This window comes from Ailuropoda melanoleuca, chromosome 13 (assembly GCF_002007445.2).
Source record: "Ailuropoda melanoleuca isolate Jingjing chromosome 13, ASM200744v2, whole genome shotgun sequence".
Lineage (NCBI taxonomy): Eukaryota > Metazoa > Chordata > Mammalia > Carnivora > Ursidae > Ailuropoda > Ailuropoda melanoleuca.
This window is the reverse complement of record NC_048230.1, coordinates 68,108,418-68,135,398: the sequence shown is the minus strand read 5'-3', so window position 1 is coordinate 68,135,398 and position 26,981 is coordinate 68,108,418. Positions and strand designations below refer to the sequence as shown.

General features: G+C 44.4%; 2 protein-coding genes across 4 annotated transcripts; one reads left to right on the top strand and one right to left on the bottom strand.

Moving 5' to 3' along the window:
* Window positions 1-1,914: 1,914 nt before the first annotated feature.
* NFS1 (NFS1 cysteine desulfurase) lies at window positions 1,915-25,739 on the bottom strand. 3 transcript variants are annotated; one of them, XM_019796619.2, is made up of 13 exons: window positions 25,374-25,739; window positions 23,928-24,037; window positions 23,097-23,213; window positions 21,495-21,578; window positions 14,488-14,640; window positions 11,026-11,119; window positions 10,230-10,364; window positions 7,384-7,541; window positions 6,854-6,959; window positions 6,693-6,774; window positions 5,942-6,025; window positions 5,457-5,546; window positions 1,915-2,586 (listed from the first exon to the last, which is right to left on the bottom strand). In XM_019796619.2, the coding sequence occupies exons 1-13, from the start codon at window positions 25,528-25,530 to the stop codon at window positions 2,523-2,525; spliced, it is 1,434 nt and encodes a 477-aa protein (XP_019652178.1). In that variant the 5' UTR covers window positions 25,531-25,739; the 3' UTR covers window positions 1,915-2,522. The 3 variants fall into 3 exon arrangements, with proteins under 3 accessions (XP_019652178.1, XP_034497187.1, XP_034497188.1); XM_034641296.1 differs by lacking the exon at window positions 25,374-25,739 and adding an exon at window positions 24,655-24,789; XM_034641297.1 differs by lacking the exon at window positions 25,374-25,739 and adding an exon at window positions 24,366-24,648.
* ROMO1 (reactive oxygen species modulator 1) lies at window positions 24,781-26,471 on the top strand. Its single transcript, XM_002916411.4, has 3 exons — window positions 24,781-24,913; window positions 25,102-25,232; window positions 26,280-26,471. The coding sequence occupies exons 2-3, from the start codon at window positions 25,102-25,104 to the stop codon at window positions 26,386-26,388; spliced, it is 240 nt and encodes a 79-aa protein (XP_002916457.1). The 5' UTR covers window positions 24,781-24,913; the 3' UTR covers window positions 26,389-26,471.
* Window positions 26,472-26,981: the final 510 nt, after the last annotated feature.

Here is a 26,981-nt window from a genome sequence, read left to right as displayed (position 1 = left end):
TTTATATTAGATGTTAAAATTAGAGGAAATTGGGCGATGGACATCTAACTCTGTACTATCTTTGCAAACTTTCTCTAAATCTAAAATTATTGAAAATAAAAAAATTGTTAAAAAACCTCCTCCCCATCCATCTGCATTTACCATACTTCTAGCTAGTAGCTTTCAAACTTTTTTTTTTTAAGATTTTATTTATTCATTCAACAGAGAGAGAGAGACAGCCAGAGAGAGAGGGAACACAAGCAGGGGGAGTGGGAGAGGAAGAAGCAGGCTCCCAGCAGAGGAGCCTGATGTGGGGCTCGATCCCATAACGCCAGGATCATGCCCTGAGCCGAAGGCAGATGCTTAACGACTGAGCCACCCAGGCGCCCCACTTTCAAACTTTTTTGACCATCGCTCACATAATACATTTGCAACCAGGTATACACACTCAAATATATACTCAAAATAAAATGCTTAAGGGGTGCCTGGCTGGCTCAGTCGGTGGAACACGCAACACTTGATCTCAGAGTCATAGGTTGGAGCCCCACATGGATGTAGAAATTACTTAAAAATAGATAAATAAGTGGTGCCTGGGTGGCTCAGTGGGTTAAGCGTCAGACTCTTGATCTCAGCTCAGGTCTTGATCTCAAGGTCAGGGGTTCAGACCCGCATTGGGCGTAGAGCTTACTTGTAGATAGATAGATAGACAGATAGATGATAGAGAGATAAAATCTTTAAAAAACAAAACAAAATAAAATACTTAAAATATGTGTGATGTACTCTGTTTTTTCTTTCTTTCTTTTTTTTGTTTTTTTAAGATTTTTATTTATTTATTCGACAGAGATAGAGACAGCCAGTGAGAGAGGGAACACAAGCAGGGGGAGTGAGAGGAAGAAGCAGGCTCACAGCAGAGGAGCCTGATGTGGGGCTCGATCCCATAACGCCAGGATCATGCCCTGAGCCGAAGGCAGATGCTTAACGACTGAGCCACCCAGGCGCCCCACTTTCAAACTTTTTTGACCATCGCTCACATAATACATTTGCAACCAGGTATACACACTCAAATATATACTCAAAATAAAATGCTTAAGGGGTGCCTGGCTGGCTCAGTCGGTGGAACACGCAACACTTGATCTCAGAGTCATAGGTTGGAGCCCCACATGGATGTAGAAATTACTTAAAAATAGATAAATAAGTGGTGCCTGGGTGGCTCAGTGGGTTAAGCGTCAGACTCTTGATCTCAGCTCAGGTCTTGATCTCAAGGTCAGGGGTTCAGACCCGCATTGGGCGTAGAGCTTACTTGTAGATAGATAGATAGACAGATAGATGATAGAGAGATAAAATCTTTAAAAAACAAAACAAAATAAAATACTTAAAATATGTGTGATGTACTCTGTTTTTTCTTTCTTTCTTTTTTTTGTTTTTTTAAGATTTTTATTTATTTATTCGACAGAGATAGAGACAGCCAGTGAGAGAGGGAACACAAGCAGGGGGAGTGGGAGAGGAAGAAGCAGGCTCACAGCAGAGGAGCCTGATGTGGGGCTCGATCCCATAACGCCGGGATCACGCCCTGAGCTGAAGGCAGACGCTTAACCGGTGTGCCACCTAGGCCCCCCGTCTCTTTCTTTTTTTTTAGTCCTGGTAACTATTCACCTACAGTGTCAGACCCACAAATGGAAAAACTACTCTGGCTATATTAGCCTATTGGTTTCTCAAACACATTATGCTTCTTTTAACCTCACGCCCTTTATTCTTCCAGCTCCTTTTCATTTCTCATTCATCTCTGGTTTCTTCCATGGCTGGAAATCACATTTTTGCTTACGTAACACTTCCTTAAAAATCATCTACGGGAATCAAGTGGAGTGGTAGTTTGCTCCTGATTCCCAAGCACAGGTTGGAATTTTCTCTGAGACTTTCATAAAGTCACAAATTAAATAGAGGAAGGTGATTTTATTTCTCTAATCTGAAAATTAACAATTTTTAAAAAGAAACATAAGTTATTAGAATAGTGGGTGGAGTCATATAGATCATTAGGTCAAAAAAAATGAAGGGGGACAAGAACAGGAGACAAGCCTTCTAAGAAACTTGCTCTCAGTCTATATCAACATGAAGAGGTGGGCTTTGGAGCCAAAGAAGAAATTAAATAGTAGTTGATTATGCTTGTTCCTGAAGGAATCAGTCTTGCTGAGCAGTAGTAAGCAACAATTAAAATGTCCACATAGAGCACTAAGGTCTCTGAACAAAGAACCTTCTTCTAGTTTCTCTGGCTCTCCCCACCAAGAACATCCATTCACCATAAGACCAGAGAAGGACTCTTGGAGAGAAACGGTGAGTGGTCCCCACCAAAGGAGCTGAGGCTCAGGAAAGATAATTTTCTTGTGTTTCTATCTTGGGCTGATGGTGGGCTGATGCTGAAGTCAACTGGGCTACACCAATTCTGGTTTGAACATGAAACACCCACTGGGTATAACAAGGTACCCAGATGTGCATGGGTTGGTGAGGCAGGAGAAGCCAGGTCAGCACAAAGTCAGAGGCCCACTCTTCTAGTGTTGGGTCCACTTGATGCTCTTGAGGTCAATGCCATCCTGCACCATCTCCCAGAGAGGGCTGCCAAAGAAAAGAGACATTGGGTGAGTAAGGGCTTAGATAGGAAACAACAGACATTGGTCTCTGACCCCTGAGCCCTGAATTATCTCCATTCGTTCTTGTTTCTCTACTTTCTTGCCCTGACAGACCCAACATAGTGGTTAGCAAGTCTTTCCCAGCTCTCTCTCTCTTTTTTTTTTTTTTTTTTTAAGATTTTTATTTATTTGAGAGAGAGAAAATGCACGAGCAGGGGAGGTGGGGAGAGGGAGAAGCAGACTTCCCGCTGAGCAGCGAGCCCTATATGGGACTCGACCCCAGGACCCTGGGATAGTGACCTAAGCTGAAGGCAGATGCTTAAGTGGCTTCAACTGAAGCCACTCAGGCACCCTCCCTGACCTCTTTAAATCCTTGTCAGCTCTAGCCTCTCCATAGCTGCCAACAAATAATAACTGAGTACCCCAGGCTCAGCTCCAGTGGGGCCAAGCCAGTGTCATCAGGTTGTGGTCACATTCAAGAAGCTCTCAGGGGCGCCTGGGTGGCACAGCGGTTAAGCGTCTGCCTTTGGCTCAGGGCGTGATCCCGGCGTTATGGGATCGAGCCCCACATCAGGCTCTTCGTCTATGAGCCTGCTTCTTCCTCTCCCATTCCCCCTGCTTGTGTTCCCTCTCTTGCTGGCTGTCTCTATCTCTGTCGAATAAAGAAATTAAAAAATCTTTAAAAAAAAAAAAAAAGCTCTCAAACCATTCATGAGAGACTATGGACACAGTTTCTCTGGTGGAACCAAGACCCTTGGAACCTGTATAAGCAGCAAGTTTCAGCCTCTCTACTCATCCCCATCATACATGGACCACTTTTCAACACTTCTTTCCGGGTTTTGCTCTACCTCTCAGGTCTAGAGCTTAGCCCTAAATTACCTAGGTATGTAGCACCCTTAACCAATTCCTACCAGCCTCATCTCCCCAGAGTTGGACTGTGCTTCCAACAACCTTGGTTCCAATTCAAAGCATCTTTTGGATATTAGACCCGAGTATCCCATCTGACACAAGAACTGCTGCTGATAAATCTGTTAAGCTCTGATTCCCTTCATCTTGAACGCCTTAGATAATATTCCCAGACCACATATTACTTCAATGTATTATGACTATGGAATTTTGGTTTGGATTTTCCCAGTTAATTTTCTTTTTTTTTTTTTTTTTTTTTAAAGATTTTATTTATTTATTTGACAGAGACAGCCAGCGAGAGAGGGAACACAAGCAGGGGGAGTGGGAGAGGAAGAAGCAGGCCCATAGCAGAGGAGCCTGATGTGGGGCTCGATCCCATAACGCCGGGATCACGCCCTGAGCCGAAGGCAGACGCTCAACCGCTGTGCCACCCAGGCGCCCCCCAGTTAATTTTCTTCTACCCAGTTTTATTCTGTTCTTGGCTAACCCCTCTCCTTATGCCATGCATTCAGAGCATGCCTTTCTATGTATGACATTTTCCATGGCTCCTTAAAGTTAGCCATCTCCTTTCTGTCCTTTCTTTTTAGAGGTCACTTATTGTCATAGAGTGACATTATAAAGCTTTAGCTGAGGGATAATGAGACCAGGCTGAATTTAGTTTGTAAAGACCAGAAGAAATAGGGTGAAGATGCTGAAGCCACAGATAAGAAAAATAAGGCTTTGCAGCATTGTCAGTAGAAATGCCCCTTGAGTGTGCCAGATAGTACCAAAAAGCCAAGCCAACAAGGAATCTTGAGCCTAAGAAAACTAAGCAAGCTGTAGATATTTAAGCAATACAACTAGACCCTGGGAAGGAAAATCAGAAACCAGAAAGGCCTAGGAAAGTTCATAAAGGGAAGAAGGGCATATATCCAAACTTCGTCACTCTCAATAACTAGACCAAGAGAATCCTGAAAATTGAATTTAACCAGGATGGAGCCAGACTCTGAAAAAATCCAGAGGCCTCAATGTCCCCAGGAAGAAATGGAGCTCTATGGCTACTAAGGGAAGCCCTGGTGGCAGCTGGCTGACAAAGCATCTCTTGACCTTCCTTATGAAGCAACTTTACAAAGAACACGGGAGTAAAAGTTCTTAACCTTCTGAGAATTTGATTAAAACTATGAACTTTCTTTCAAAGAAAATGCAAAACAACACAATATTTAGCATACAATTTCAGGGCTATCATGTACCTCCTGAAGTCCAGCCACAGAACCCAAATTAAGAATCTGTATCTTCGGGGCGCCTGGGTGGCACAGCGGTTAAGCATCTGCCTTCGGCTCAGGGCGTGATCCCGGCATTACGGGATCGAGCCCCACATCAGGCTCCTCTGCTGTGAGCCTGCTTCTTCCTCTCCCACTCCCCCTGCTTGTGTTCCCTCTCTCGCTGGCTGTCTCTATCTCTGTCCAAATAAATAAATAAAATCTTTAAAAAAAAAAAAAAAAGAATCTGTATCTTAAAAGGAGTTTTTCTCTACTTAGTATACAAATCACTAATTTTGTACTGATATTAATACTATGATAATGAAAAACATCTGAATTTATGTAGTTCTTTAGTTTTTAAAAACACTTTGTCCTATTCTGAAAACAAGTAGCCAAGGAGATCCACTATCTGGCTTTGTGGAACTTTTTTTAATTTTATTTTATTTTTATTTATTTATTTATTTGTTTGTTTATTTATTTTTAAAGTAAGCTCCATGTCAAATGGGGGGCTTGAACTCACAACCCCGAGATCAAGAATCACATGCACTACCAACTAAACCAGCCAAGGGCCCCAACTTTGTAGAACTTCTAAATCCTAAAATCCAAGTTTTCTCAAAGGCTAGTTTCTGGCAGTGTGAACACATAGCCTGTGGACAAGAGAGGAGCCAGCACTACAATTTCTTCCAAAGGCTCTCTGGTGCATAGAGCATACCTCATTTCTCGAAGACGCTTCACATGGTGAATGCACTTCTCCACTGTGTAATCCACTTCCTCCTCTGTAGTGAAACGTCCAATGCCAAACCTGAAAAAAGGCACAAGAGAAGAGCTCCACATCTGAACTCTGGCACCAGGGTAAATTCATTCAGCAAATACTCAATGAGGATCTATTCCACAAAAGACTTGGAAAGAACATAGCCAGAGTTTTTCAGAATGTGGGTCTGTGGATCACCCACATTAGAGTCACCAGAGAAGTTTTCTATACCTCCTCCATTCCTAGTGAATCAGAATCTCTGAGTGTGGGACTCAGAAATCTTCACAACTTCCCAAGTGATACTCACTGAAGTCTGAGAACTGCTGCTCTAGAAACTTTCAAGAAGAATCAAGGGATAAGGAAAACAAGTCTGAGGAGACTATAATAGGAGATGAACAATACAAAAGAGGATGCTTTTCATATAAGTTGCAGCTCAACTGACTGACCTGATAGAAGAGTGAGCTAAATCCTCATCAGTGCCAATTGCTCGAAGGACATAAGAGGGCTCCAGGGATGCAGAGGTGCAGGCACTGAGGAGAAAGACAAGGAGCCTTGCTCAGTTCATCGTCAACATCTGCTTTTAACCACAAACCCCTGGTCTTGCTCCCACCCCAGGTCCCTGAAGTCATTACATGGAGATAAAAGAGACATTCTAATCTGGTAGAGCTAAAGGGCCTAATGCTGCCTGCATTTTCTGGAATGTGGACCTAGGTCCTCTGGCCCTTATGGAAGATATCCTCCTTAAGCAAGGACATTACCAAAGCATGACAGAACATGGTACCACATGAGCTGGGTCTGACAACCAGAAGCAGCAGAGAACCAAGTGCTCACTCCCCTATGATTGAACACACCATCAGTACCAGCCTAGATGGCAGCTAAACCCTTGGTGGCCTTTGGAGCATCCTTCAATTCTGGGGGTCTGCAACAGAACTGCTAGTATAACACTAGAACACATGCATGCACCTCCTGGGGCCACAAAAGGCACAAAATTCTACCCCAGGAAGCCCTCTTAAGGTGGCAAACTTTGGCCAGTGCCAAGCCAGCTAAATAATCAGCACTTACAAAATGACCTTTACACTTAGTCAAGAGCTCTTGTGCCGGTCATCTCCACACTAGGAAGCTTAATAATCTGTTACACCACTTAGAGGCCAGGCTAATGAGGCCTGCTATAGTTCCTGTCTCTCCTGTCCAACTCACCTCCCTGAGGATAAGGCGACATCCTTGAGTGCCATCAGCAGACTCTCCCCTTCCACATATGCAAAGGAGAGGTTGATACAGCCTGGAGAGAGAATCACTATGAGAGGAGGTTCAAAGTCTCGGGCTCTTCCAGAATGGCGACAGAAAGGGCATGTCCACACCTGGGTAATGGTGCTCAGGGTCCCCATTCATCACCACATCTGGAAGGCTCCTCATTATCTTCTGTGTCAGCCGTTCCGCTAACTTTGAGATCCGCTTGTGGTCGTACTGAGGAGCAGGCAAGGGAGGACTAAGCATAGTGACCATTAACAGCTCAGAAACACACAAAATGAAGAGCCCTGTTCCTGTGCTCAGAAGTGACTGTGCATCAGACCCACCTACCATCCTGTGTTACTCATGGAGACCACTGTATGCCCAGCACTGAGCACAGCACCCAGCATGCAAAGGTGCTCAGTAACTGGACACATGGTTCTAATAAGCTAGAAATAAATGAGCCGATAACTACTGAAAGGACCTGGATTTTGGGGCCCATAACACCTCCCTCAGAACAAGATGCCAGCAGCACTGGGACAACGATGGGTTTCCTAAACCTCCTCTTCCGGCGGAGGTCTGACTCAGTTGTGCTGAGAAGCCTCTAATAGGAGACCCAGCATGGGGAAGAAGTTGAGGAAGGGAACTGCTCTCCCCATACCTCCATCTCTTGCTGTGCCACCTCACATGCGGCCCCCAGCCCCACCACCAAGGGTGTGGGCACTGTCCCAGACCGCATACCCCGCTCCTGCCCCCCTCCACTCTGCAGGGCCTCCACACGCACACGGGGCCGGCGGCGAATGTAGATGGCACCAACCCCTGGGAAACAAAGTTTGTTATGAAAGAGAAAAAAAGAAAAACACAGATGAAACAAAATATCACTTTTGAAAGGGGTCAAAATATACTTTCAACTTTTCCTTAAGCTTGAAAATTTTCAAAATAAAAAAAATGGAGGAAAAGGAGAAACAGCAGTAAAAGCATAATATTTATAAAAATTATTCAACATCGGGAAGGTAAATACTAGGAGTAATGGTTTAAAGTGGCTCCCTATGCATTTCTGAAATGACATCATGCAATGCATCATTATTCATAAGAGCAAAATATCAGAAACAACTCAGATATTCATCATCAGGGGAATGGGCAAATAAATTATGATGCAGTCCACACAATGAAATACAAAGCTGGTGTATAAAAAAAAGAGGAAGCTCCTTCTATATTGCCCCTGTAAAATCTCCAAGATACATCGCAAGAAAACTAGTGAAACCTGAATAATCTGTACTTTACTTAAAATACATTAGGTGAAAAAAGGAAGATGCAGAAAAATGAGTACACTGTGCTATTTTTTGAATAAAAACAGATGGGGAGGAGGGGAAATATATATATGTGCTTATAAAGGCATAGAAAAATTCTAGAAAAATATTCAAAAAAGATCCTCCCCAGAAGAAAACTACATTAATGGTAGAAAGAGGTGAGAGAATTTCTGGCCTTGTACTTTTTTGTAGCTTTTGAATTTGGAACTATGTAAATATACTACCTTGTCTAAACAGAATAAATTTTTTTTAAGATTTATTTATTCATTTGAGAGAGAGAGAGAGAGCAGAGGGAAGAGCGAGAGGGAGAAGCAGGCTCCCTGCTGAGCAAATAGCCCGATGTGGGGCTTGATCCCAGGACCCCGGGATCATGACCCGAGCCAAAGGCAGATGCTTAACCGACTGAGTCACCCAGGCACCTCCAGAATAATTTTCTAAAAAAGGGGCGAGTGCCTGGATGGTTCAGTCAGTGGAACATGAAACTCTCAATCTCGGGTTTGTAAATTCGAGCCACACGTTGGGTGTAGAGAGTACATAAAAATAAAATCTCTAAAAAAAGCAAAACACAAAAAACAAAAACCTTTGAGGAAAAAACAGAGAAAGATCAGAGTGGAATTAAAAATTAGCACAATCTCCCAAAGTGTAGCAAAGCTTAAAAATGTATATAACTTAAGGGGTGCCTAGTGGCTCAGTCGGATGAGTGTCTGACTCTTGGTTTCAGCTCGGGTCATGGTCTCAGGGTTGTGGGATTGAGCCCCATGTCACGCTCTGCACTCAGCAAGGAGTCTGCTGGAGATTATCTCCCTCTCCCTCTGTTCATCCCCCTGTTTGTGCACTCTCTCTCGCTCACTCTTTCTTTCAAATAAATATAAATAAATAAAATCTTTTTTAAAAAATGTATATAACTTAAGACTTGGCAAACCAACTTATAGCAATTTCATGGCAAAATATGAACATGAATGTGCAAAGATGTTCACAAAGTAGTCACAGGTTTTAAACAGAGTGGCCGCTAGGTAAAGCTCATCTTCTTCCACACAGAACAACTTCTTAGGCAGAGATTGTAGGCACTACCAAACCTGAGGCAGTACTCCCCAAATTTATTACAAAGGACCCCAGTATTGAAATAATTTATGTAACAAACTACACTCAATTAAGACATATTTCATGTCCTCATCAAATTCAAGTATCCTCACTATGTGAATCTCTGCAGCTCCCAAGTTCAGAGAGCACATGCTCTGACCCCATGTCTGGATAGTGAAGGATTTACCATGTTATATAAATCCACTGAGATCCTGATTTCAGAAAGCAGGAGTTTGGATAGTGAGAGATACCTACACACATTTAAATCCTGATCAGAAATTCTGCTCAATTGGATTTGTCAAAATACACATACCTACAATAAAAGCCAATAAAGCAACGTTTTAATTAAAGATAGAATGCTTATTGGGTTTTTTATAATAATAGCTCACAGGAACACTCTATAACCTCTGGAAGCCTTGAGAAGAAGCCATATTACGTGTTTCCAGGAGCTATCACAGCTTTTTCCTCAGGGTGTATACCCCAAGGACATACCCTGCAAACACAGAAAGTGTACCGGCATTACCAACCCTCACAGGCTCTGACCCCAGAGACAGAGGAGTTTTATGGCTACCTTCATAAAATAGAAAACAAGATTGGAGTGGAAAGAATTCTAGCTAGGAAAAATTCCTGGGCCAACAGGACCATAGGGAACAGACAAGTATCCTTGAGAGACTAACCGGAACACATTAAATCTACGCATAAAGACCAAGAGATGTAAAAGCCCAATCTTCCCCTAGGCTACAGAAAGACACAGGTAATGAAGGATTCAAAGAACATTGTTCTAAATATCACAGTGGGGCAGACAAGATAGCTGAACTTATCTAGCTAAATTTCATATGACAAAACCCTTTGTTCCTCAACCAAATAAGCCTCTACTTGCTTTCTAAGGATTTTCTAAAGAGACCATGGAACAATGGACTGCTATATACAGTTAAGGGTAAGAGTCTACAAATAGGCAAGTGTTTTTGGTTATTGCTAAAGGACACCTGCATTCGGCAAACACTATGAATGTACAACTTCCTCTGAGAACAACGGTAGTCCGAAATGAGTTCAAGGAACATCTGTCAAGGAGTTCACTAGGAGATCTGAGAGAAGGAACTCTAGGAGAGGCTGGTACCTTTGGGACCATAGATTTTATGACCACTGATGCTCATGAGATCAATTTTCATGTCATTGACGTCAAGTGGGATTTTTCCAACAGCCTGGGCTGCATCGGTATGGAAATATACCTTTCTGGAACTGCAAATCCGCCCTGAGGAAACAACAGAAGGGAAGAATCATACCACAATATTGGCAAGTCACCTGACAGTGACCCGACAATGTACCATGAGTTCTAAGGCAAAACTGCATCTGGCATTAGCCTCCAGCCATATAGTAAATAACTTCTCGCTCTCTCTCTTCCCCTCTCTCCCTCCCACTCTCTCTGTCATTCTCAGCTAGCTTCCTTGACTAGAAAAAGTAAGGGCACGTACAAATCACCAAATCAAAACATCCCTGATAGGCGTAAGACTATTACCTCATTAACGCAGGCCTTTCGATATATCAGATGAACTTTTATATCCTTCTTAATTTAAAGGAAGCAAAGATTAGCAGAACTATTTGCTAATGTGCCTTAGAAGTTACAGGGTGATTCTCCGGCTCTAAGTGAGCATAATAAAGAGATCTACTAAAGTGACAAAGGTGAAAGAGGAAGAGAAAAAGGGATGGTGTTTTGTTTTGGGCAGCAACTGCAGTTAAATGAAAATAACAGAAGGAACACTAGACCTGGATTCAAATACTGCTATGCCCTACACAATAGGTCTTTGAACAAGGAACTGAAACTCCCTTTCCCTTGATCTCCCTCCCAGACCACTCTTGCTTCTCATATGGATCCCAGCGGTGGGCAAGCATCAAGGCCCACCCATGGTACTCACCTATTTCTGCAATGGGCTGCTTCACTCCAATCTCATTGTTCACAGTCATGACTGAGACCAGGCTGGTATCTGGCTGGATGGCAGCCTCTAGTTCCTAAGAGTATCAGGAGCAAGGAGACTATATAGTACCAACAAAGTCCTCCCTAACTCATAATGTAGGCAAGCTTAGTCTTGGAAAGGGGCCTTTCACCACCCACTTATCAGAATGGTTAAAATAAAAATAGTGACAACACAAAATGCTGGCAAGGATTCAGAGAAACTGCATCATTCACACACTTGGTTATTACTACTAGCAGGAACGTAAAATGGCACATCCACACTGGAAAATGGTTTGGCAGTTTTTGTCTCTTACTAAACTAAACATGAAATTACCATATGGCCGAGTAATTGCACTGTTGGGCATTTATCTCAGGGAAATGAAAACAGATTCACACAAAAAACCTATACATTAATGTTCACAGCAGCTTTTGTCATAACAGCCAAAACCTAGAAACAATCCAGAGGTCATTCAACAGGTGAATGGTTAAACTGCGGGACTTCCACCACATGGACTACAACTCAGCAATAGAAAGAACAAACTAGTGAGACATGTAACAACCTAAATGACTTGCCAAAGACTTATGCTAAGTGAAAAAAGCTAGTCCCAAAAGGTTTATGATTCCATTTATATTACATTAGTGAAATGACAAAATTAAAGAAATGGAGATCAAATTAGCGGTTTTGAAAGAACAACACGAAGCAGCACTATGGTGATGAAACTAATTTGATGGTGGTGGTAGTTACACAAACCTACACATGATGAGTGAGTACAAGTAAAACTGGGGAAATGAGAACAAGATTGACTGTGTCAGTATCGATACCCTGGTTGTGATATTGTACTATACTTTTGCAAGATATTATCATGGAGGAAAGTGGGTAAAGGGTACATGAGATCTCTCTGTACTATTTCTCACAACCACATGTGAATCTACAATTATTTAAAAATTTAATAAAAAAAGAGAGAGAGAACCTTTCCTACGTAAGGTTGTCAGAGTAAGCTGCAAACAACAAAGTAAGTAGCAAAAAACAAGGTCACTGGTGACAACACTGAGGTAGGGACCTCATTGGACTAAAACGTTTCTCTTAACAGAATTATTAATCAGCCTCCCTACATCTTACTTTCCCGGACACTCGTCTGTTAGAGGGGCTCAATGTCATGTTTCTCTCAGCTTCTTGTTTGCATCCTTCATAGCATTTATCCCAATTTGTAACTACTTCATTTATATGTTTGTTTATATGTTAACTGTCCCCTTCACTAGAATGTATGCTCCCTGAAGGCAGGAACTAAGTTTGTCTTGTTCCTCCCGCTATTCCTAGAGCCAAGCACTATGGCATAATAAATACTATTTATTATGGTGAAAGAAAAGCACATGGTAAGTATTTTTTCTTTTAAAGATTTTATTTATTTATTCGACAGAGACAGAGACAGCCAGCGAGAGAGAGAACACAAGCAGGGGGAGTGGGAGAGGAAGAAGCAGGCTCATAGCGGAGGAGCCTGATGTGGGGCTCGATCCCATAATGCCGGGATCACGCCCTGAGCCGAAGGCAGACGCTCAACCGCTGTGCCACCCAGGCGCCCCAGCACATGGTAAGTATTATGAGAAATAAAAAGCCAGAAAATACATGCTCTTAGTAGTCAAGAGACTTAACCTAGTGGAGAGATAGACATAAACATACAACAGAGCACAGTAGTAAAAAGCCATTAAGGAATTTAGAGAAAAAAAGACATTAATAGGGGTGAGGGCAGTCAAAAAGATATTAGCAAAGAGCTGAACTCGAGCTAAGTGGTTAAAAGAGGGAAAGAATTAAGGAAAGTGGAAAGGAAAGGAGAAGAGATCAAGGGTGAGGGGCTATGTGAGAACAGGCCCACAGCAGGATTGGCAACGGCCGATCAGGGAGATGTGAAGGCAGTGTGGTTGAACTGGACGGTTTTATGAAGGGGCACAGTGATCAACAATACTGGAACACTAGGTGACAACCACCATGTCTGTTCGGAGACCAGTATTACCCTGTCTTAGTACTGTCTTAGTACCCAGACAAAGATATCACAAGAAAACTACAGATCAGGATCCCTGATGACTATAGACACAAAAATCCTTAACAAAACACTAGCAGACTGGGGCACCTGGGTGGCTCAGTCATTTCAATGTTTGTCTTCAGCTCCGGGCATGGTCCCAGGACCCTGGGATCGAGCCCCACATCGGGCTCTCTGCTCGGTGGTGAGCCTGCTTCTCCTTCTCCCACCAGCTCTTGCTATCTCTCTCTTAAATAAAGAAAATCTTTAAAAAAACAAACAAACAAAACAAAACAAAACAGCACTAGCAAACCAAATCCAGCAACCTATCAATCAATGTATACACCATTATATACGTGTAATAAACCACATGACTACCTCAATAAGCACAAAAAAATCAACTGATAAAACCAAAATGCATTCATGATAACCAAAACAAAAAAACAAAAAAACAAAAAACCAAAACAAAAAACCAAAACAGACTTGGAGGAGAACTTCTTCAATCTAATAAAGGACATTTATGCAAGAATGGCTATAAAAAATCCACAATTTAGGGGCGCCTGGGTGGTGCAGTCGTTAAGCATCTGCCTTCGGCTCAGGGCGTGATCCTGGCGATCTGGGATCAAGCCCTACATCAGGCTCCTCTGCTAGGAGCCTGCTTCTTCCTCTCCCACTCCCCCTGCTTGTGTTCCCTCCCTCTCTGGCTGTCTCTCTGTCAAATAAATAAATAAAATCTTAAAAAAAAATCTACAATTTACATCATACTTAATGGGGAAAGCTTTTACCCAAGATCAGGAACAAAACGAGGGTGTCTGTTCTCACCACTTCTCTTCAACTTTGTACTAGAAGTTCTTGCCAGGCAATTGGGCAAGGAAAAAAAAAGGCATCCAGGTTGGAAACAAAGTAAAACTCTCTCTACTTGCAAATGACAGGGCTCCGTCCACAAACTGCATCTTAGGATTTGACTAGGGATGCTGGTATCCAAAACCTGGTGAACAAGATGAGTGAATTCACTACCCAAAATGTACATATAAGGATATGGGCCATAAAGGGAAATATTCTTCACAAAAACTACACCTCCTCTTAAGAGGGATGAGAAACATCAGTACAAGGGAGGAGGCCAGAGCTTTTCCATGGTGAGTGTTGAGTCCCTGGCATCCTGCACACACACCCAGTGGCCCTCAGACCAACCAGGAAGCACTGACAAAGCTGAAAGCTCCTCCAGAAAAAAAGAAGATAGTACACACTCAAGGGGAACATATGCTCAGTTTCTCTCCCAGGCCTATTTCTCTAAGCTCGCCCTCACCATTAGATCTAGTCCTTCAAGCTCCAGCTGAGGCTGAAGACAGATTTACAGGCTGAAGCCAAGCTCCTCCTGCTTTGCCCCTCCTGACAGCAGCCACTCCTACCTTCAGGTCGATGATCCCACTCTTCTTCACCGGGAGGTATGTGACCTGAAAGCCCTCAGCTTCCAGGGAACGGCAGGAGTCCAAAACACATTTGTGCTCTGTCTGAGTGGTGATCAAGTGCTTCTTCCGTGACTTGTAGAACCTGGCCACCCCCTAGAAATTAGTGGTGGTGGAAGGAAGGAAGGTATACTCAGAGAAACAGAAAGGACTTCAGGGGCGCCTGGGTGGCACAGCGGTTAGGCGTCTGCCTTCGGCTCAGGGCGTGATCCCGGTGTTATGGGATCGAGCCCCGTCAGGCTCTTCTGCTATGAGCCTGCTTCTTCCTNCCTCCCCCGCTCCCCCTGCTTGTGTTCCCTCTCTCGCTGGCTGTCTCTATCTCTGTCAAATAAATAAATAAAATCTTAAAAAAAAAAAAATATTTAAAAAAAAAAAAGAAAGAAAGAAAGGACTTCAATCCCACTTGAAAGAAAAAGTGGGAAAGAGTTGTATGCTCCAACATCATTTCTGTGACACCAAGTGTGTATGTCTTACAATTCAACTGAATTCTGACACTAACTACCCTGAGTTAGTACAAATTCCGCAGATTAAGGGGCTCAGTCCCACAAGACTAAGCCCACTTCAGATGTCAGCGACAAGGCCCAGTGTCACAAGTTAGCCTCTAGTACTTTCGCCCAGCTGGCTACAAATTCAATAATTTAGCCAAATGATGCTCAGAACTCGTTGAAAGCACTACACTATTACAGTTCTGTTATAAAGGATAAAATTCAGGAACAGCCAAATGGAAGAGATGCATAGGGTGAGGCCTGAGGAGAGAATGGGCACGAAGTTTCCATGCCCTGTCTTTGTTTTTTTAAATTTTTTTTTTTAAAGATTTTTTAATTTATTTATTCGACAGAGATAGAGACAGCCAGCGTGAGAGGGAACACAAGAAGGGGGAGTGGGAGAGGAAGAAGCAGGCTCACAGAGGAAGAGCCTGATGTGGGGCTCGATCCCACAACGCCGGGACCACGCCCTGAGCCGAAGGCAGACGCCCAACCGCTGTGCCACCCAGGCGCCCCTCCATGCCCTGTCTTTGTGAATCTAGGCATGCCACCTGCCCAGCACACCCGTGAGTTCACCAACCTGGAAGACCCTCTGAGCCTTACTGTCGAGTTTTTATGGGGATTGCATGAACAAGGTATGACCGATTAAATCACTGGCCACAGGACTGAGCTCAAGCTCCAGTTCCCCTCTCCCGCCCTGAGGGAAGTAGGGCTGAAAGTTCCAACCCTTTGATCACATGCTTTGTTCTTCTGGAGCGGCTAGCCAGTCCCTTGCAACTAAGAGTCCACCATGAGTCACTTCCTTACCATAAACTCAGGTATGGTCCAAAGAGGTTTATTATGAATAACAAAAGACATTTCTGTTATTCAGGAAACCCAAGGATTTTTGAGGCTCTGTGCCAGGAATTTTTTTATATAAAAAAAAATATATTTTTTATGATACCACAGGTAGAAAATAGGGAACATGACTATCCTTGCATCCTAGAAAATTACAGCCTATTTCCACTTACTAGTAAAACATGCAAATATGGCAACACTGATACCCAAAGCTGCCAGTGTAGAAGTGAAACTCATACACTCATTACTTGCTGATGGAAGTAATTATGCTATAATCTCTTCAGAAAATCATTTAGAAAGATGTCTTAAGGGGCGCCGGGGTGGCACAGCGGTTAGGCATCTGCCATCGGCTCAGAGCATGATCCCGGCATCATGGGATCGAGCCCCGCATCAGGCTCCTCCACTATAAGCCTGCTTCTTCCTCTCCCACTCCCCCTGCTTGTGCTCCCTCTCTCGCTGGCTGTCTCTATCTCTGTCAAATAAATAAATAAATTCTTAAAAAAAAAAAAAAAAGAGAAAGATGTCTTAAAAGCTGTATTCACACTATTCAACTATGATTCTTCATTTGGGGATTTACCTTAGGGAAATATTTCAAAAGACAGGTCAAGCTATAGATGAAATATGTTTTTGCTGTATTTACAATCCTTAAAAAAAATGGAAAGATTATTGCTAACTGAATTTAAATTTTTTAAAAAAGGGAAGATTTAAAACATCCAACAACATGTAAATGAATAGTAAAGTATGATAACACAACTCCATGAAAAGAAGGTAGTTATATTAAAAATAATGAAGTTTGAGGGACACCTGGGTGGCTCAGTCAGTTAAGCATCTGATTTTGGGGGCGCCTGGGTGGCTCAGTCATTAAGCGTCTGCCTTCGGCTCAGGGCGTGATCCCAGGGTCCTGGGATCGAGCCCAGCATCTGGCTCCCTGTTCTGCTGGGAGCCTGCTTCTTCCTCTCCCACTCCCCCTGCTTGTGTTCCCTCTCGCTGGCTGTTTCTCTCTGTCAAATAAATAAATAAAATCTTAAAAAAGAAAAAAAGCATCTGATTTTGGCTCAGATCATGATCTCAGGGTCCTGGGACAAGCCCCAGGTGGTCCTCTCTGCTCAGTGGGGAGTTGGCTTCTCCCTCTCCCTCTGCCCCTCCTCCCAGCTTGTGCTCTCTCTCTCTGTCTCAAATAAATAAATAAAATCTTTTAAAAAAATTTTTAAAAAGAAATAAAACGTGGTGGGGCACCTGGGTGGCTCAGTCAGTTAAGCCTCCAACTCTTGATCTCAGCTCAGGTCTCAATCTCAGGGTCGTGAGTCAAGCCCCACATGGGCCTCCATACCCAGTGTGGAGCCTACTTAAAAACAAACAAACAAAAACCACACAACCCAAATCCCCCCACAAGCTTATAACAGAGTACTACTTTAAAAGCAGAATATAGGGGTGCCTGGATGGCTCAGTCAGTTAAGTGTCTAACTCTTGGTTTCAGCTCAGGTCATGATCTTAGGGTACTGGGATCCAACCCCTGATGCGCTCCACATTCTTAGTGTGGAATCTGCTGGAGATTCTTTCCCCTCACTCTCCCTCCCCCTCTGCTCCCTACCTGCTCTCTCTCTCTCTCTCAAATAAATAAAATCTTTTAAAAAGCAGAATATAGGGGTACCTGGGTAGCTCAGATGGTTAAGCATCTGCCTTCGGCTCAGGTCACGATCTCCAGGTCCTGGGATCAAACCCTGCAACAGGCTTCCTGCTCAGCAGGGAGTCTGCTTCTCTCTCTCTCTCCTTCTGCCCCTCCCCACTGATCATCCTCTCTAATAAATAAAATAAAATCTTTAAATTAAAAAAAAAAAAGAATATAGGGGCGTCTGGGTGGCTCAATCGGTTAAGCTCAGGTCATGGTCCTGGGGTCCTGGGATCGAGCCCTGTGTAGGGCTCACTGTTCAGTGGGGAGTTTGTATTTCCCTCTCTCTCTGCCTCTGTCCCCCACTTGTGCTCACTCGCTCTCTCTCAAGTAAATAAATATAATCTTTTTTTTTAAGACTTTATTTTTTTATTTGACAGAGTGAGAGATAGAGAGAGAAAATGCATAAGCAAAGGGAGCAGCAGGCAGGCAGAGGGAGAGGGAGAAGAAGGACCCTGGGATCATGACCTGAGCTGAATGCTTAACCCACTGAGCCACCCAGGTGTCCCTAAATAAATAAAATCTTGGAAAATAAAAATAAAAATAAAAAATACAAAAGCAGAATATAAAATGAATTAGGCCAAAATTGTAACTACATAAAAACTGTACATTCTTGAGGATAAGGAACATAAAAAGGAAAACATTTAAAAGTTCCCCACCCCTGGGAAACCCATTCAGGACCCCTCTCACTGTAGAGAGCTTTTTTCCTTTCCTTTCTGTTCTCGCCTTCACTTAATAAACTTTCACTTCACTTAAAAAAAAAAAAAGAGTTCCCTACCCCTTTCTACTCTCTCCTATCTCAGTTACCCACAGTATTGAATCCTATAACAACAGATTTACCCATTCAGGAGACCAAGGGAAAAACTGTTACAACTATTCTTTTTTTTTTTTTTTTTAAGATTTTATTTACTTATTTGACAGAGAGAGAGAGAGACAGCCAGCGAGAGAGGGAACACAAGCAGGGGGAGTGGGAGAGGAAGAAGCAGGCTCCCAGCAGAGGAGCCTGATGCAGGGCTCGATCCCAGGGATCCAGGATCACGTTCTGAGACGATGGCAGATGCTTAATGACTGAGCCACCCAGGCGCCCCTGTTACAACTATTCTTAGCAATCCCTGGCCTCTAGGTTTGGGGACAGTAGAGATTTTCAAAGTTTTAAAAATGCTCCCCATTCCAGAAATCATCCCCATTTTTTGAAGGGATCTCCACCCTGGTTCTGTGGTATCAACATTCCAAAGGTAGGACACCTTCTGGCTAACAGAATAGGCTAACAGAATCAGGTAGAGTGCCGAAGACTCTGGAGCTCCTCCCAGGCCTCCTACACCCAGTCTAAACTCAGAAAAACAAATACTGGCAGCTCAGTTGAGAGACAAAGGTGAGAGGGGGTGGAGACAGTTGAACCTAGAGAAGTACACATTTTCTCAGAGCCTTGGTATTTACACAAGTGGTCCTGGCAACCAGGCCCAGTCCAATGTGATTAAGGAGCATGAAACACCAGCATGACTACTGAGAGTGGAATTTTATTTTTGTTAGCACCAAAGACCCAAAGATACAGTGACTGATCTCAGAATGGGTGATGAACGTAGAGGTTGCTTTTAGACAACAGGCTTGAGCAATGGAGACTTGATCAAGGTAAAAGGGCCCAGAGTGACTCCCTTGCTGAAAACAGACATCAGGAGACCCACCTCAAAATAACCACAGGCCCTAACTAAACAATGGACTACTTACAACCAGGCACAGTTGCTAAAAAAGGGGAAATTCCATCCATCCCCATACCTCCTCACCTTCCCCTTTAAAAAGTAGCCCCCACCCACTGCCTTCTTGCAGACCATCTCTCCTTTGCTGTCCTGCCCACCACTCCCCTGCTGTGTATTCAATAAACTTCTATCTCCTTTGTTCTGCCTCAGGTGAATCCTTTCACCACCTGTGACACCAGCCTTGACCCAACTGGTTGACCCCACATTTTGGGGGCCCCCATCTGATCTGGAGAGACACCACAATGCAGTAAATGCCTGCAGAAGCACAGCAACCAATACCTAAAAATGGGAACATCTAAAGAAACAGGAGGGGCACCTGGCTGGCTCAGTCGTAGAGCATGCAACTTTTGGTCTTGGGGTTATAAATTCAGGCCCTATGTTGGGTGTTGAGATTACTTGAAAATATAAAATCCTGGGGTGCCTGGGTGGCTCAGTAGATTAAGCATCCGACTCTTTAAGATTTATTAATTTATTTTATTTATTTATTTAAAGATTTTATTTATTTATTTATTTATTTATTTAAAGATTTTATTTATTTATTCGACAGAGACAGAGACAGCCAGCAAGAGAGGGAACACAAGCAGGGGGAGTGGGAGAGGAAGAAGCAGGCCCACAGCAGAAGAGCCTGATGTGGGGCTCGATCCCACAACACCGGGATCACGCCCTGAGCCAAAGGCAGACATTTAACCGCTGTGCTACCCAGGCACCCCTATTAATTTATTTTAGAGAGAGAGCGCAAGCACAAGCAAGTGCGGGGAGAGGCAGAAGGAAAAGGAGAGAAAGAATCCTCAGGCAGACCCCCCACTGAGTGGGGAGCCCGACATGGGGGTCAACTCAAGAACTCCGAGATCATGACCTGAGCCAAAATCAAGAGTCAGCCACTTAACTGACTGAGCCACCGAGGCGTCCCTTGGTTAAGCATCCAACTCTTGATTTTGGCTCAGGTCATGATTTCAGAGTCGTGAGATTGAGCCCTGCGTCAGGTTTCACGCTAGGCATGGAACCTGCTTGAGTCTGTCTCTCCTCTTCCTCTGCCCTTCCTCACCAACCCCCACTCATGCGTGCTCTCTCTCTCTCAAATAATAATAATAATAATAATAATTTAAAAAAATTTATTTATTTAACAAATTAAAAATTTTTAAAAAGGGGTGCCTGGGTGGCACAGTTAGTTAAACATTGTACTCTTGGTTGGACTCTTGGTTTCTGCTCAGGTCATGATCTCCAAGTCATGGGATCGAGCCCCATGCTGGGCTCTGTGCTCAGCATGGAGTCTACTTGGGACTTTCTCTCCCTCTGCCTCTCCTCACCTCCAAAATAAATAAATAAATCTTTTTTTTTTTTTTAAATAAATAAACCTTAAAAAAAAAAGAGAGAAACAGGAAAAACTTGTTACAAATAGATCTCATTAGAAAGAATAGGGAAGGCTGAGAGGAGGGCAGCCCTGAAATCACGTATATAAGGGTGAAGGTGGTAACCAGAAGCAGAGAAGCAAGCACAACTGCAAGTGGATTTTGGACTTCGCTGTGATTAGATCAAAAGGATGGTGAAGGGGCACCTAGCTGGCTCAGTCAGTAGAGCATGTGACTTTTGATCTTGGGGTTGTAAGTGGGAGTCCCACATTGGATGGAGAAGTTACTTAAAAAAATAAAATCTTAAAAGAAAAAAAGGATGAGGAAAAGGGTTGAGTTACCATTATCCACTTCCTGAAGTAGCTACCATCCAAAACACCAGTGGTTAATGGTTAAAGAGCTACACCCTTTCATGTCCAACTACCTCACTGAACTTAGTTCAACAGGAACGAAGATTTAAGATGGAGTAGATCGGGGCGCCTGGGTGGCACAGCGGTTAAGCGTCTGCCTTTGGCTCAGGGCGTGATCCCGGCGTTATGGGATCGAGCCCCAAGTCTGGCTCCTCTGCTATGAGCCTGCTTCTTCCTCTCCCACTCCCCCTGCTTGTGTTCCCTTTCTTACTGGCTGTCTCTATCTCTGTTGAATAAATAAATAAAATCTTAAAAAAAAAAATAAGATGGAGTAGATCACAGAGGGTTGAAGGAAGCTACAAATCAGAAAGAGCTATGTTTGCCTGTGTCTTTTTTCACAATAGGGTAGGAGAGGGTAGCTGGGAAATATATATATGAGCCCAAATGATGGAAGGACACCATCTCCCAAGTCAGGAAAGCCCAGATATATCCTCTGGTTCTCTTACCTTAATTGCTATGTTGTTAGATTCAGTAGCGCCACTAGTGAAAATGATCTCACGAGGATCAGCCCCAATCAGAGATGCAACTTGCTGCAAATCAAGAAACAGAAATAAATAACATCAGTTCCCCAGGCAGGAATGCCACTGCAGACATAGCTGGGACAGAGCTCTGGTTCAAGAAAAGCTCCACTGCATCCTATCAACTGCCCAAGAAGAAGCTCTGCACCCACCAGGGTCAGACAATGGGTAGATTCACTTCCAACCCAGATCTGAGGTTCTTTCCCTGTCTAATACAAAATAATAATAATAATGGTTATTTATTTTTAAAGATTTTATTTATTTTTCTTACAGATTTTATTTATTTAATTGAGAAGTGAGAGAACACAAGCAGGGATAGGGGCAAAGGGAGAGGGAGAAGCAGACTCCCCAGTAAGTAGGACCCTGGGATCATGACCTGAGCAGAAGGCAGAGGCTTAACTGACAAAGCCACTCAGGCTCCCCAAAGATTTTATTTTTAAGTAATCTCTACACCCAGCACAGGGCTCAAACTCACAACCCTGAGATCAAGAGTCACATGCTCTACTGACTGAGCCCCAATGTTGGCTTTTTATGTATGTATGTATGTATGTATGTATTTAAGATCTGTTTATTTATTTGAGAGAGTGCATGCACACAAGCGAGTGGGTGAGAGCGGGGGGGTGAGGGGGGAGGGTGGAGAAGCAGAGGAAGAGGGAGAGAGAATCTCAAGCTGACTTCCCACTGAGCGTGGCTGAGTGTGGGGCCCAACATGGACCATCTCAGGACCCTGAGAATCTGACCAGAGTTGAAATCACGAATCGGATGTTCAACCGACTGAGCCACCCAGGTGCCCCNGCCCCACGATACCTGGTTTTTTTTTTTTTTTTTTAAGATATTATTTCTTTATTTGACAGAGAGAAAGACAGCCAGGGAGAGCGGGAACACAAGCAGGGGGAGTGGGAGAGGAAGAAGCAGGCTCCCAGAGGAGGAGCCTGATGCGGGCTTGATCCCAGAACGCCAGGATCACGCCCTGAGCCGAAGGCGGACACTTAACGACTTAGCCACCCAGGCACCCCAATACTGGCTTTTTAAAAAGGGGCGCCTGGGTGGCTCAGTCAGTTTAAGCAACTGAGTCTAGATCTCAGCTCAGGTCTTCATCTCAGGGTCATGAATTCCAGCCCCCCGTCAGGCTTCATGCTGGGTGTGGAACCTACTTAAAAATAATAATAATAAAATAAAAAGCACTTATTGAGCTCTTAGTATGTATAAGCATTGTGTTAATAAACACATCATCAGCAGTGTCTCATTGAATCCACACAAAAACCCTAAGGAATAGGAACTAATACAATCTCCATTTTCAATGTGTGGAACTGAGGCTTAGAGAAATTAGATAACATTCCAAAGGTCATTTAGTTAGGAAATGTAAAAACTAATAAAATGCCTTCAGAGGGACTCCAAGACCTGCTCTCTAAATCTCTTCCTGAAAGAGCCCCAAACCACTTCCACCTCCACCCAGAGCTATCAAGAAAATGCCTCCCACAGTCCACCGAACCTCTAACATCAGAACCTTCTAGAGAATTCTATACTAACCTGGCGAGCATGTTCCATGGCTGCCTCGCTCTCCCAGCCATAAGCATGTGTCCGGGAGTGTGGGTTCCCATAGTAGTTCACTAGGTAAGGGAGCATGGCATCAAGCACCCGAGGGTCCTGGGCACAACAGAACAGATCAGTCTCCTTGAATCCATAGATCACTCAGGCCCCACTCCAGCCCCTCAGACCTGCCCAACCTGCCTCAACACACTCCCAAACCTTCAGACACTGCCTAGATTGAGCTTCAAACATTCCTCCATCCCCTCAGATACTAAACAAATACCAGCCTAATATACTCCCACTCTCAATCCACCTTAAATCATTCTACCAGATGATTATTCTACCATCTCCTCAGGTAATCTACAAACATTGCCTTGTCCTGACAGCTGTTTCCATTCCTGCCAGGAGATGTGATCTACAAGGGCCAGGACATGACAAGAGTCCACATGTTGATGAAATCTTCCACTAATATTGAAGTGCTTATCATGTGCCAGGTTCTGTTTAAAGGGCTGCTTTATGTCTTTTAATGCATTTAATACTTGCCTAAATTCACATAGTAAGTAGCAATCCAGCTAATTCCAGAGCCTATGCTTTTATTCCTACTATAGTGCCTATACTGCAGTGATTTGACCAAGGTCAATAGCTAGTAAGTAGTAGAGCCATTTCTAGTTTATTACAACTTAAATCTCCTGACTTCTGGCTCATAGCTTTTCCCAACACAACTTCGTAATGGCTCTCACTTCTGCAGGATCCAGTCATTTCTGTGCATTGTCACTTCTGCAATATAATTGTTATAAACAGCCTTGGGGAAAGCTGTCCCTCCATCCTTACCAGAGGAGTTGTAGCTTGCACATCCATATACAGAGGTCGCAGCACTGACTCCGCCTGTGGAGCGGTGGCTGTATCTGAGGGAACAGCAAACTGGGGAGCATGGTCTGCAACTGACAAAATAAAAAAAAAATTTTATAAGGTATGTAGTGGCCAAGCGTGAGAAAACCTATGCACACAGGGTATCCAAGACAGCAGAAGGCGAAAGCCGGACGGAGGGGAGATGAGCTGAAAGCATGCTGGGGTTGAAGCGCAATGGAAAAGAAAACAAAACATCAGAGAACTTAAGCAAACTGTAAAGGAAGGGAGAGAGACCATGATCTTGGAGGGGGGTGTTGGGACAATATTCGAACTGCTTTGTTGGGAGCGGGGAGGGATCTGAAAGGGCAAAGCCATTTGCAAGGACTGAGGAGACAGAATAAGAGCTCCATCAAAGATTACTGGGTGGACGACCCCCATCGCTTAAAGTTGGCCAGGAGGGGTTTGAAGGTCGATCGAGCTTCCAAGGATCCGACGGCCTGTGGGGGAGGATCTGAAGGGCGACGCGGCGAAGTCAACCGGTCTGAGGGCGGGCCTGAGGAAGTTTGAGGGGTGCAGCCAGAATGCAGGGTCGGGGGTCTGGGTAACGGGCGGAAGAGGGAGGCTCTGTAATATTCAGGTGCGTCGCCACGCCAAGGGGGAAGGTCCGCGTCTGCAGGGACGGTGGCGGCGAGCGGGACCCGGAGCGTACCGCGCAGGCGCAGCCCCCGAGTGGGCGCCTCGGACTTGGGCCCCGGAGCGACCGGCACAGCCGCGGCCGCCCGCCTCCAAGCGGTTCGCAGCAGCATGGTCCCGCAGGCAGAGCCCCCCGCCCGAAGTGGCGGCAGTCCTCAGCTACGCGCTCCCGGAAGTTCTGCTCGCGCCCCGGAAATAATTCCTCCGGCCACGGGCGCGCTCCGCCTCGCGTTGTATGTGAGACGTAGAGCTAAGCGACCGAAGCCGAGAACGAGGTGAGGTGGGGGACACCGCGGCGCGGGGACCCGAACGCTAAGAGGGTGATGGAGTCGGGCTACGTGCTTATTTTCCTCCCTGGACTTCCCCGAACCCTTGGATCCGCTCCTCACCCCTCCTCCTCTGGGCCCTGGCCGACTGGGGCAGGCGGCTAGGCCCATACTCCCCTAACCTTCGAACCCCGCAGATGCCGGTGGCCGTGGGGCCCTACGGACAGTCCCAGCCGAGCTGCTTCGACCGCGTGAAGATGGGCTTTGTGATGGGCTGCGCAGTGGGCATGGCGGCCGGGGCGCTCTTCGGCACCTTTTCCTGTCTCAGGTGAGGGGCGCGGGTGGCGATCTTTGGGCGGGACTACCGGACCTCCCTGTCCCGCGCCACTTGGCCGGCAGCCTGGATAGAGCCTACTTAGTTTCAATTCCCTCGCTGTCCTTTAACGACCGAGACTGATTTCCTACTCACCTTCAGTCTGGAAGGAAAGGTTGGAAGCCTCGGCGCTTGAGAATACGAGTTCTGACTCAAACTGAAAGTCAGAAAATTTAACTACTTCTGTAACCTTAAGCACGCTGGAGTCTGGGTTTCCTTCATTGTAGAAAGAGGTCAGTAACATCTGCCTCATAGAGTTTAAGGATCAAGTCAGAGCACACTTAGAACAGAATGTGGCATATATTAAGTGCTCAGTAAATGGTGGTTGCTTCCGTCGCTGCGGTTTTTATTTCCAGTTGCGCATAGTGGAAAAAAGTTGAGCAATTTTACTGTACTGCAAACAGGATATAGATACGGAGCAGATAAACTCTACACCTACACCCTAGGTTTTCACATGTAGGAGAGATTATTCTTCTCACTTTTCTAGTGTGTTACCATTTACTGAGCACTTACCCAGTGTGAATCACTGTTCTAAATGCTGCATTTGTTCTCACGTCCCGTGGTTGACCCCCCATTTTACAGTTAGCACAGTCTGTAAATTGCAGAGCTGGGGCACGAACACAGATCTGACTCCACAATCATTGCTTTACCACCAGGAAACCATCAGACAGATCCCTTTATTGGAGCATATGCGCGCGCGCGTGTGGAGATATATATATATATATATCCCGGAGGCAAAAGCAAAACAAAAAACTAGTTTGTGTACATCAGTTGCCTCCCACAAACTGAAGGCAGATCATAGGATATTCATCAGAATACCCCTAGAGACCCTGATGCATCGTTTTCCTAATAATCATTACCCACCTCAGGTGGAAAGAGAGATTCTTGCCAGACTTCAAGAGCGCTTGATTTACTATGAAAACAAATTGGAAAAGGGCAGTTAATGCCGTTTCTTGTATTTTTGTTCCCAGTTGGCCCCATCTTCGTTTCCTCCTCTCTTAGGATCGGAATGCGGGGTCGGGAGCTGATGGGCGGCATCGGGAAAACCATGATGCAGAGTGGCGGCACATTTGGCACATTCATGGCCATCGGGATGGGCATCCGATGCTAATCAGGGCAGTGGTTGCCCAGTACAGCTACCCCTTCCCATCAGTCCCAGCTCGTGTACTATAATAAAACAAAAGTCTTTGAGTAGTTGGAGTGTGTTAAAGGCATTTTTTCTTCTCTTTCTGCCTATACCCAGCTTAGAGAAAGCTTCTGAGGTGGGCCAATGAGTAGGTTTGAGGTCTGTTTCTTAAATCCTGTCTCTGTTAATTCAAAATTTTCCATGCCTGGAACTTTTCATAGATTCTAATAAACTCTTGTTATTCAACCCCATAAGGTTGATGCTGTTCTCACCATTTTGAAGGTGAAGAACTAAGTCTAGATTTCAAGGTTGCACTGCAAAAGGTAGTTAACCCAAGTCTCATTTCCAAAGATATGTTCATCCAGAACTTGTCCTTCAGATTTTGTGCAGACTTAATCAGAAAAAGAACAAATCATCCACTGGAAAAGAAATTCAAATTGACACAATGTAGCTTAATGTCATAAACCTCCCAATTTTCTCAGCCATCTGCAAAGATGTTAATTGTATAAAATGATCCCCCCCCCAATTTACACACAAGTCTGTTAATTAGTTTCATAAGGTAGGAACCTTGTAATAAG

Coding starts and splice junctions, on each gene's coding strand:
- ROMO1 (XM_002916411.4), top strand. CDS start 25,102: ATGCCGGTGGCCGTGGGGCCCTACGGACAGTCCCAGCCGAGCTGCTTC. Junction 25,233..26,279: donor GGCACCTTTTCCTGTCTCAG/GTGAGGGGCGCG, acceptor CTCCTCTCTTAG/GATCGGAATGCGGGGTCGGG.
- NFS1 (XM_019796619.2), bottom strand. CDS start 25,530: ATGAGGCAGATGTTACTGACCTCTTTCTACAATGAAGGAAACCCAGAC. Junction 11,120..14,487: donor GTGGGATCATCGACCTGAAG/GTAGGAGTGGCT, acceptor TGATACTCTTAG/GAACTAGAGGCTGCCATCCA. Junction 6,775..6,853: donor CCCTGAGCACCATTACCCAG/GTGTGGACATGC, acceptor TTCTCTCTCCAG/GCTGTATCAACCTCTCCTTT.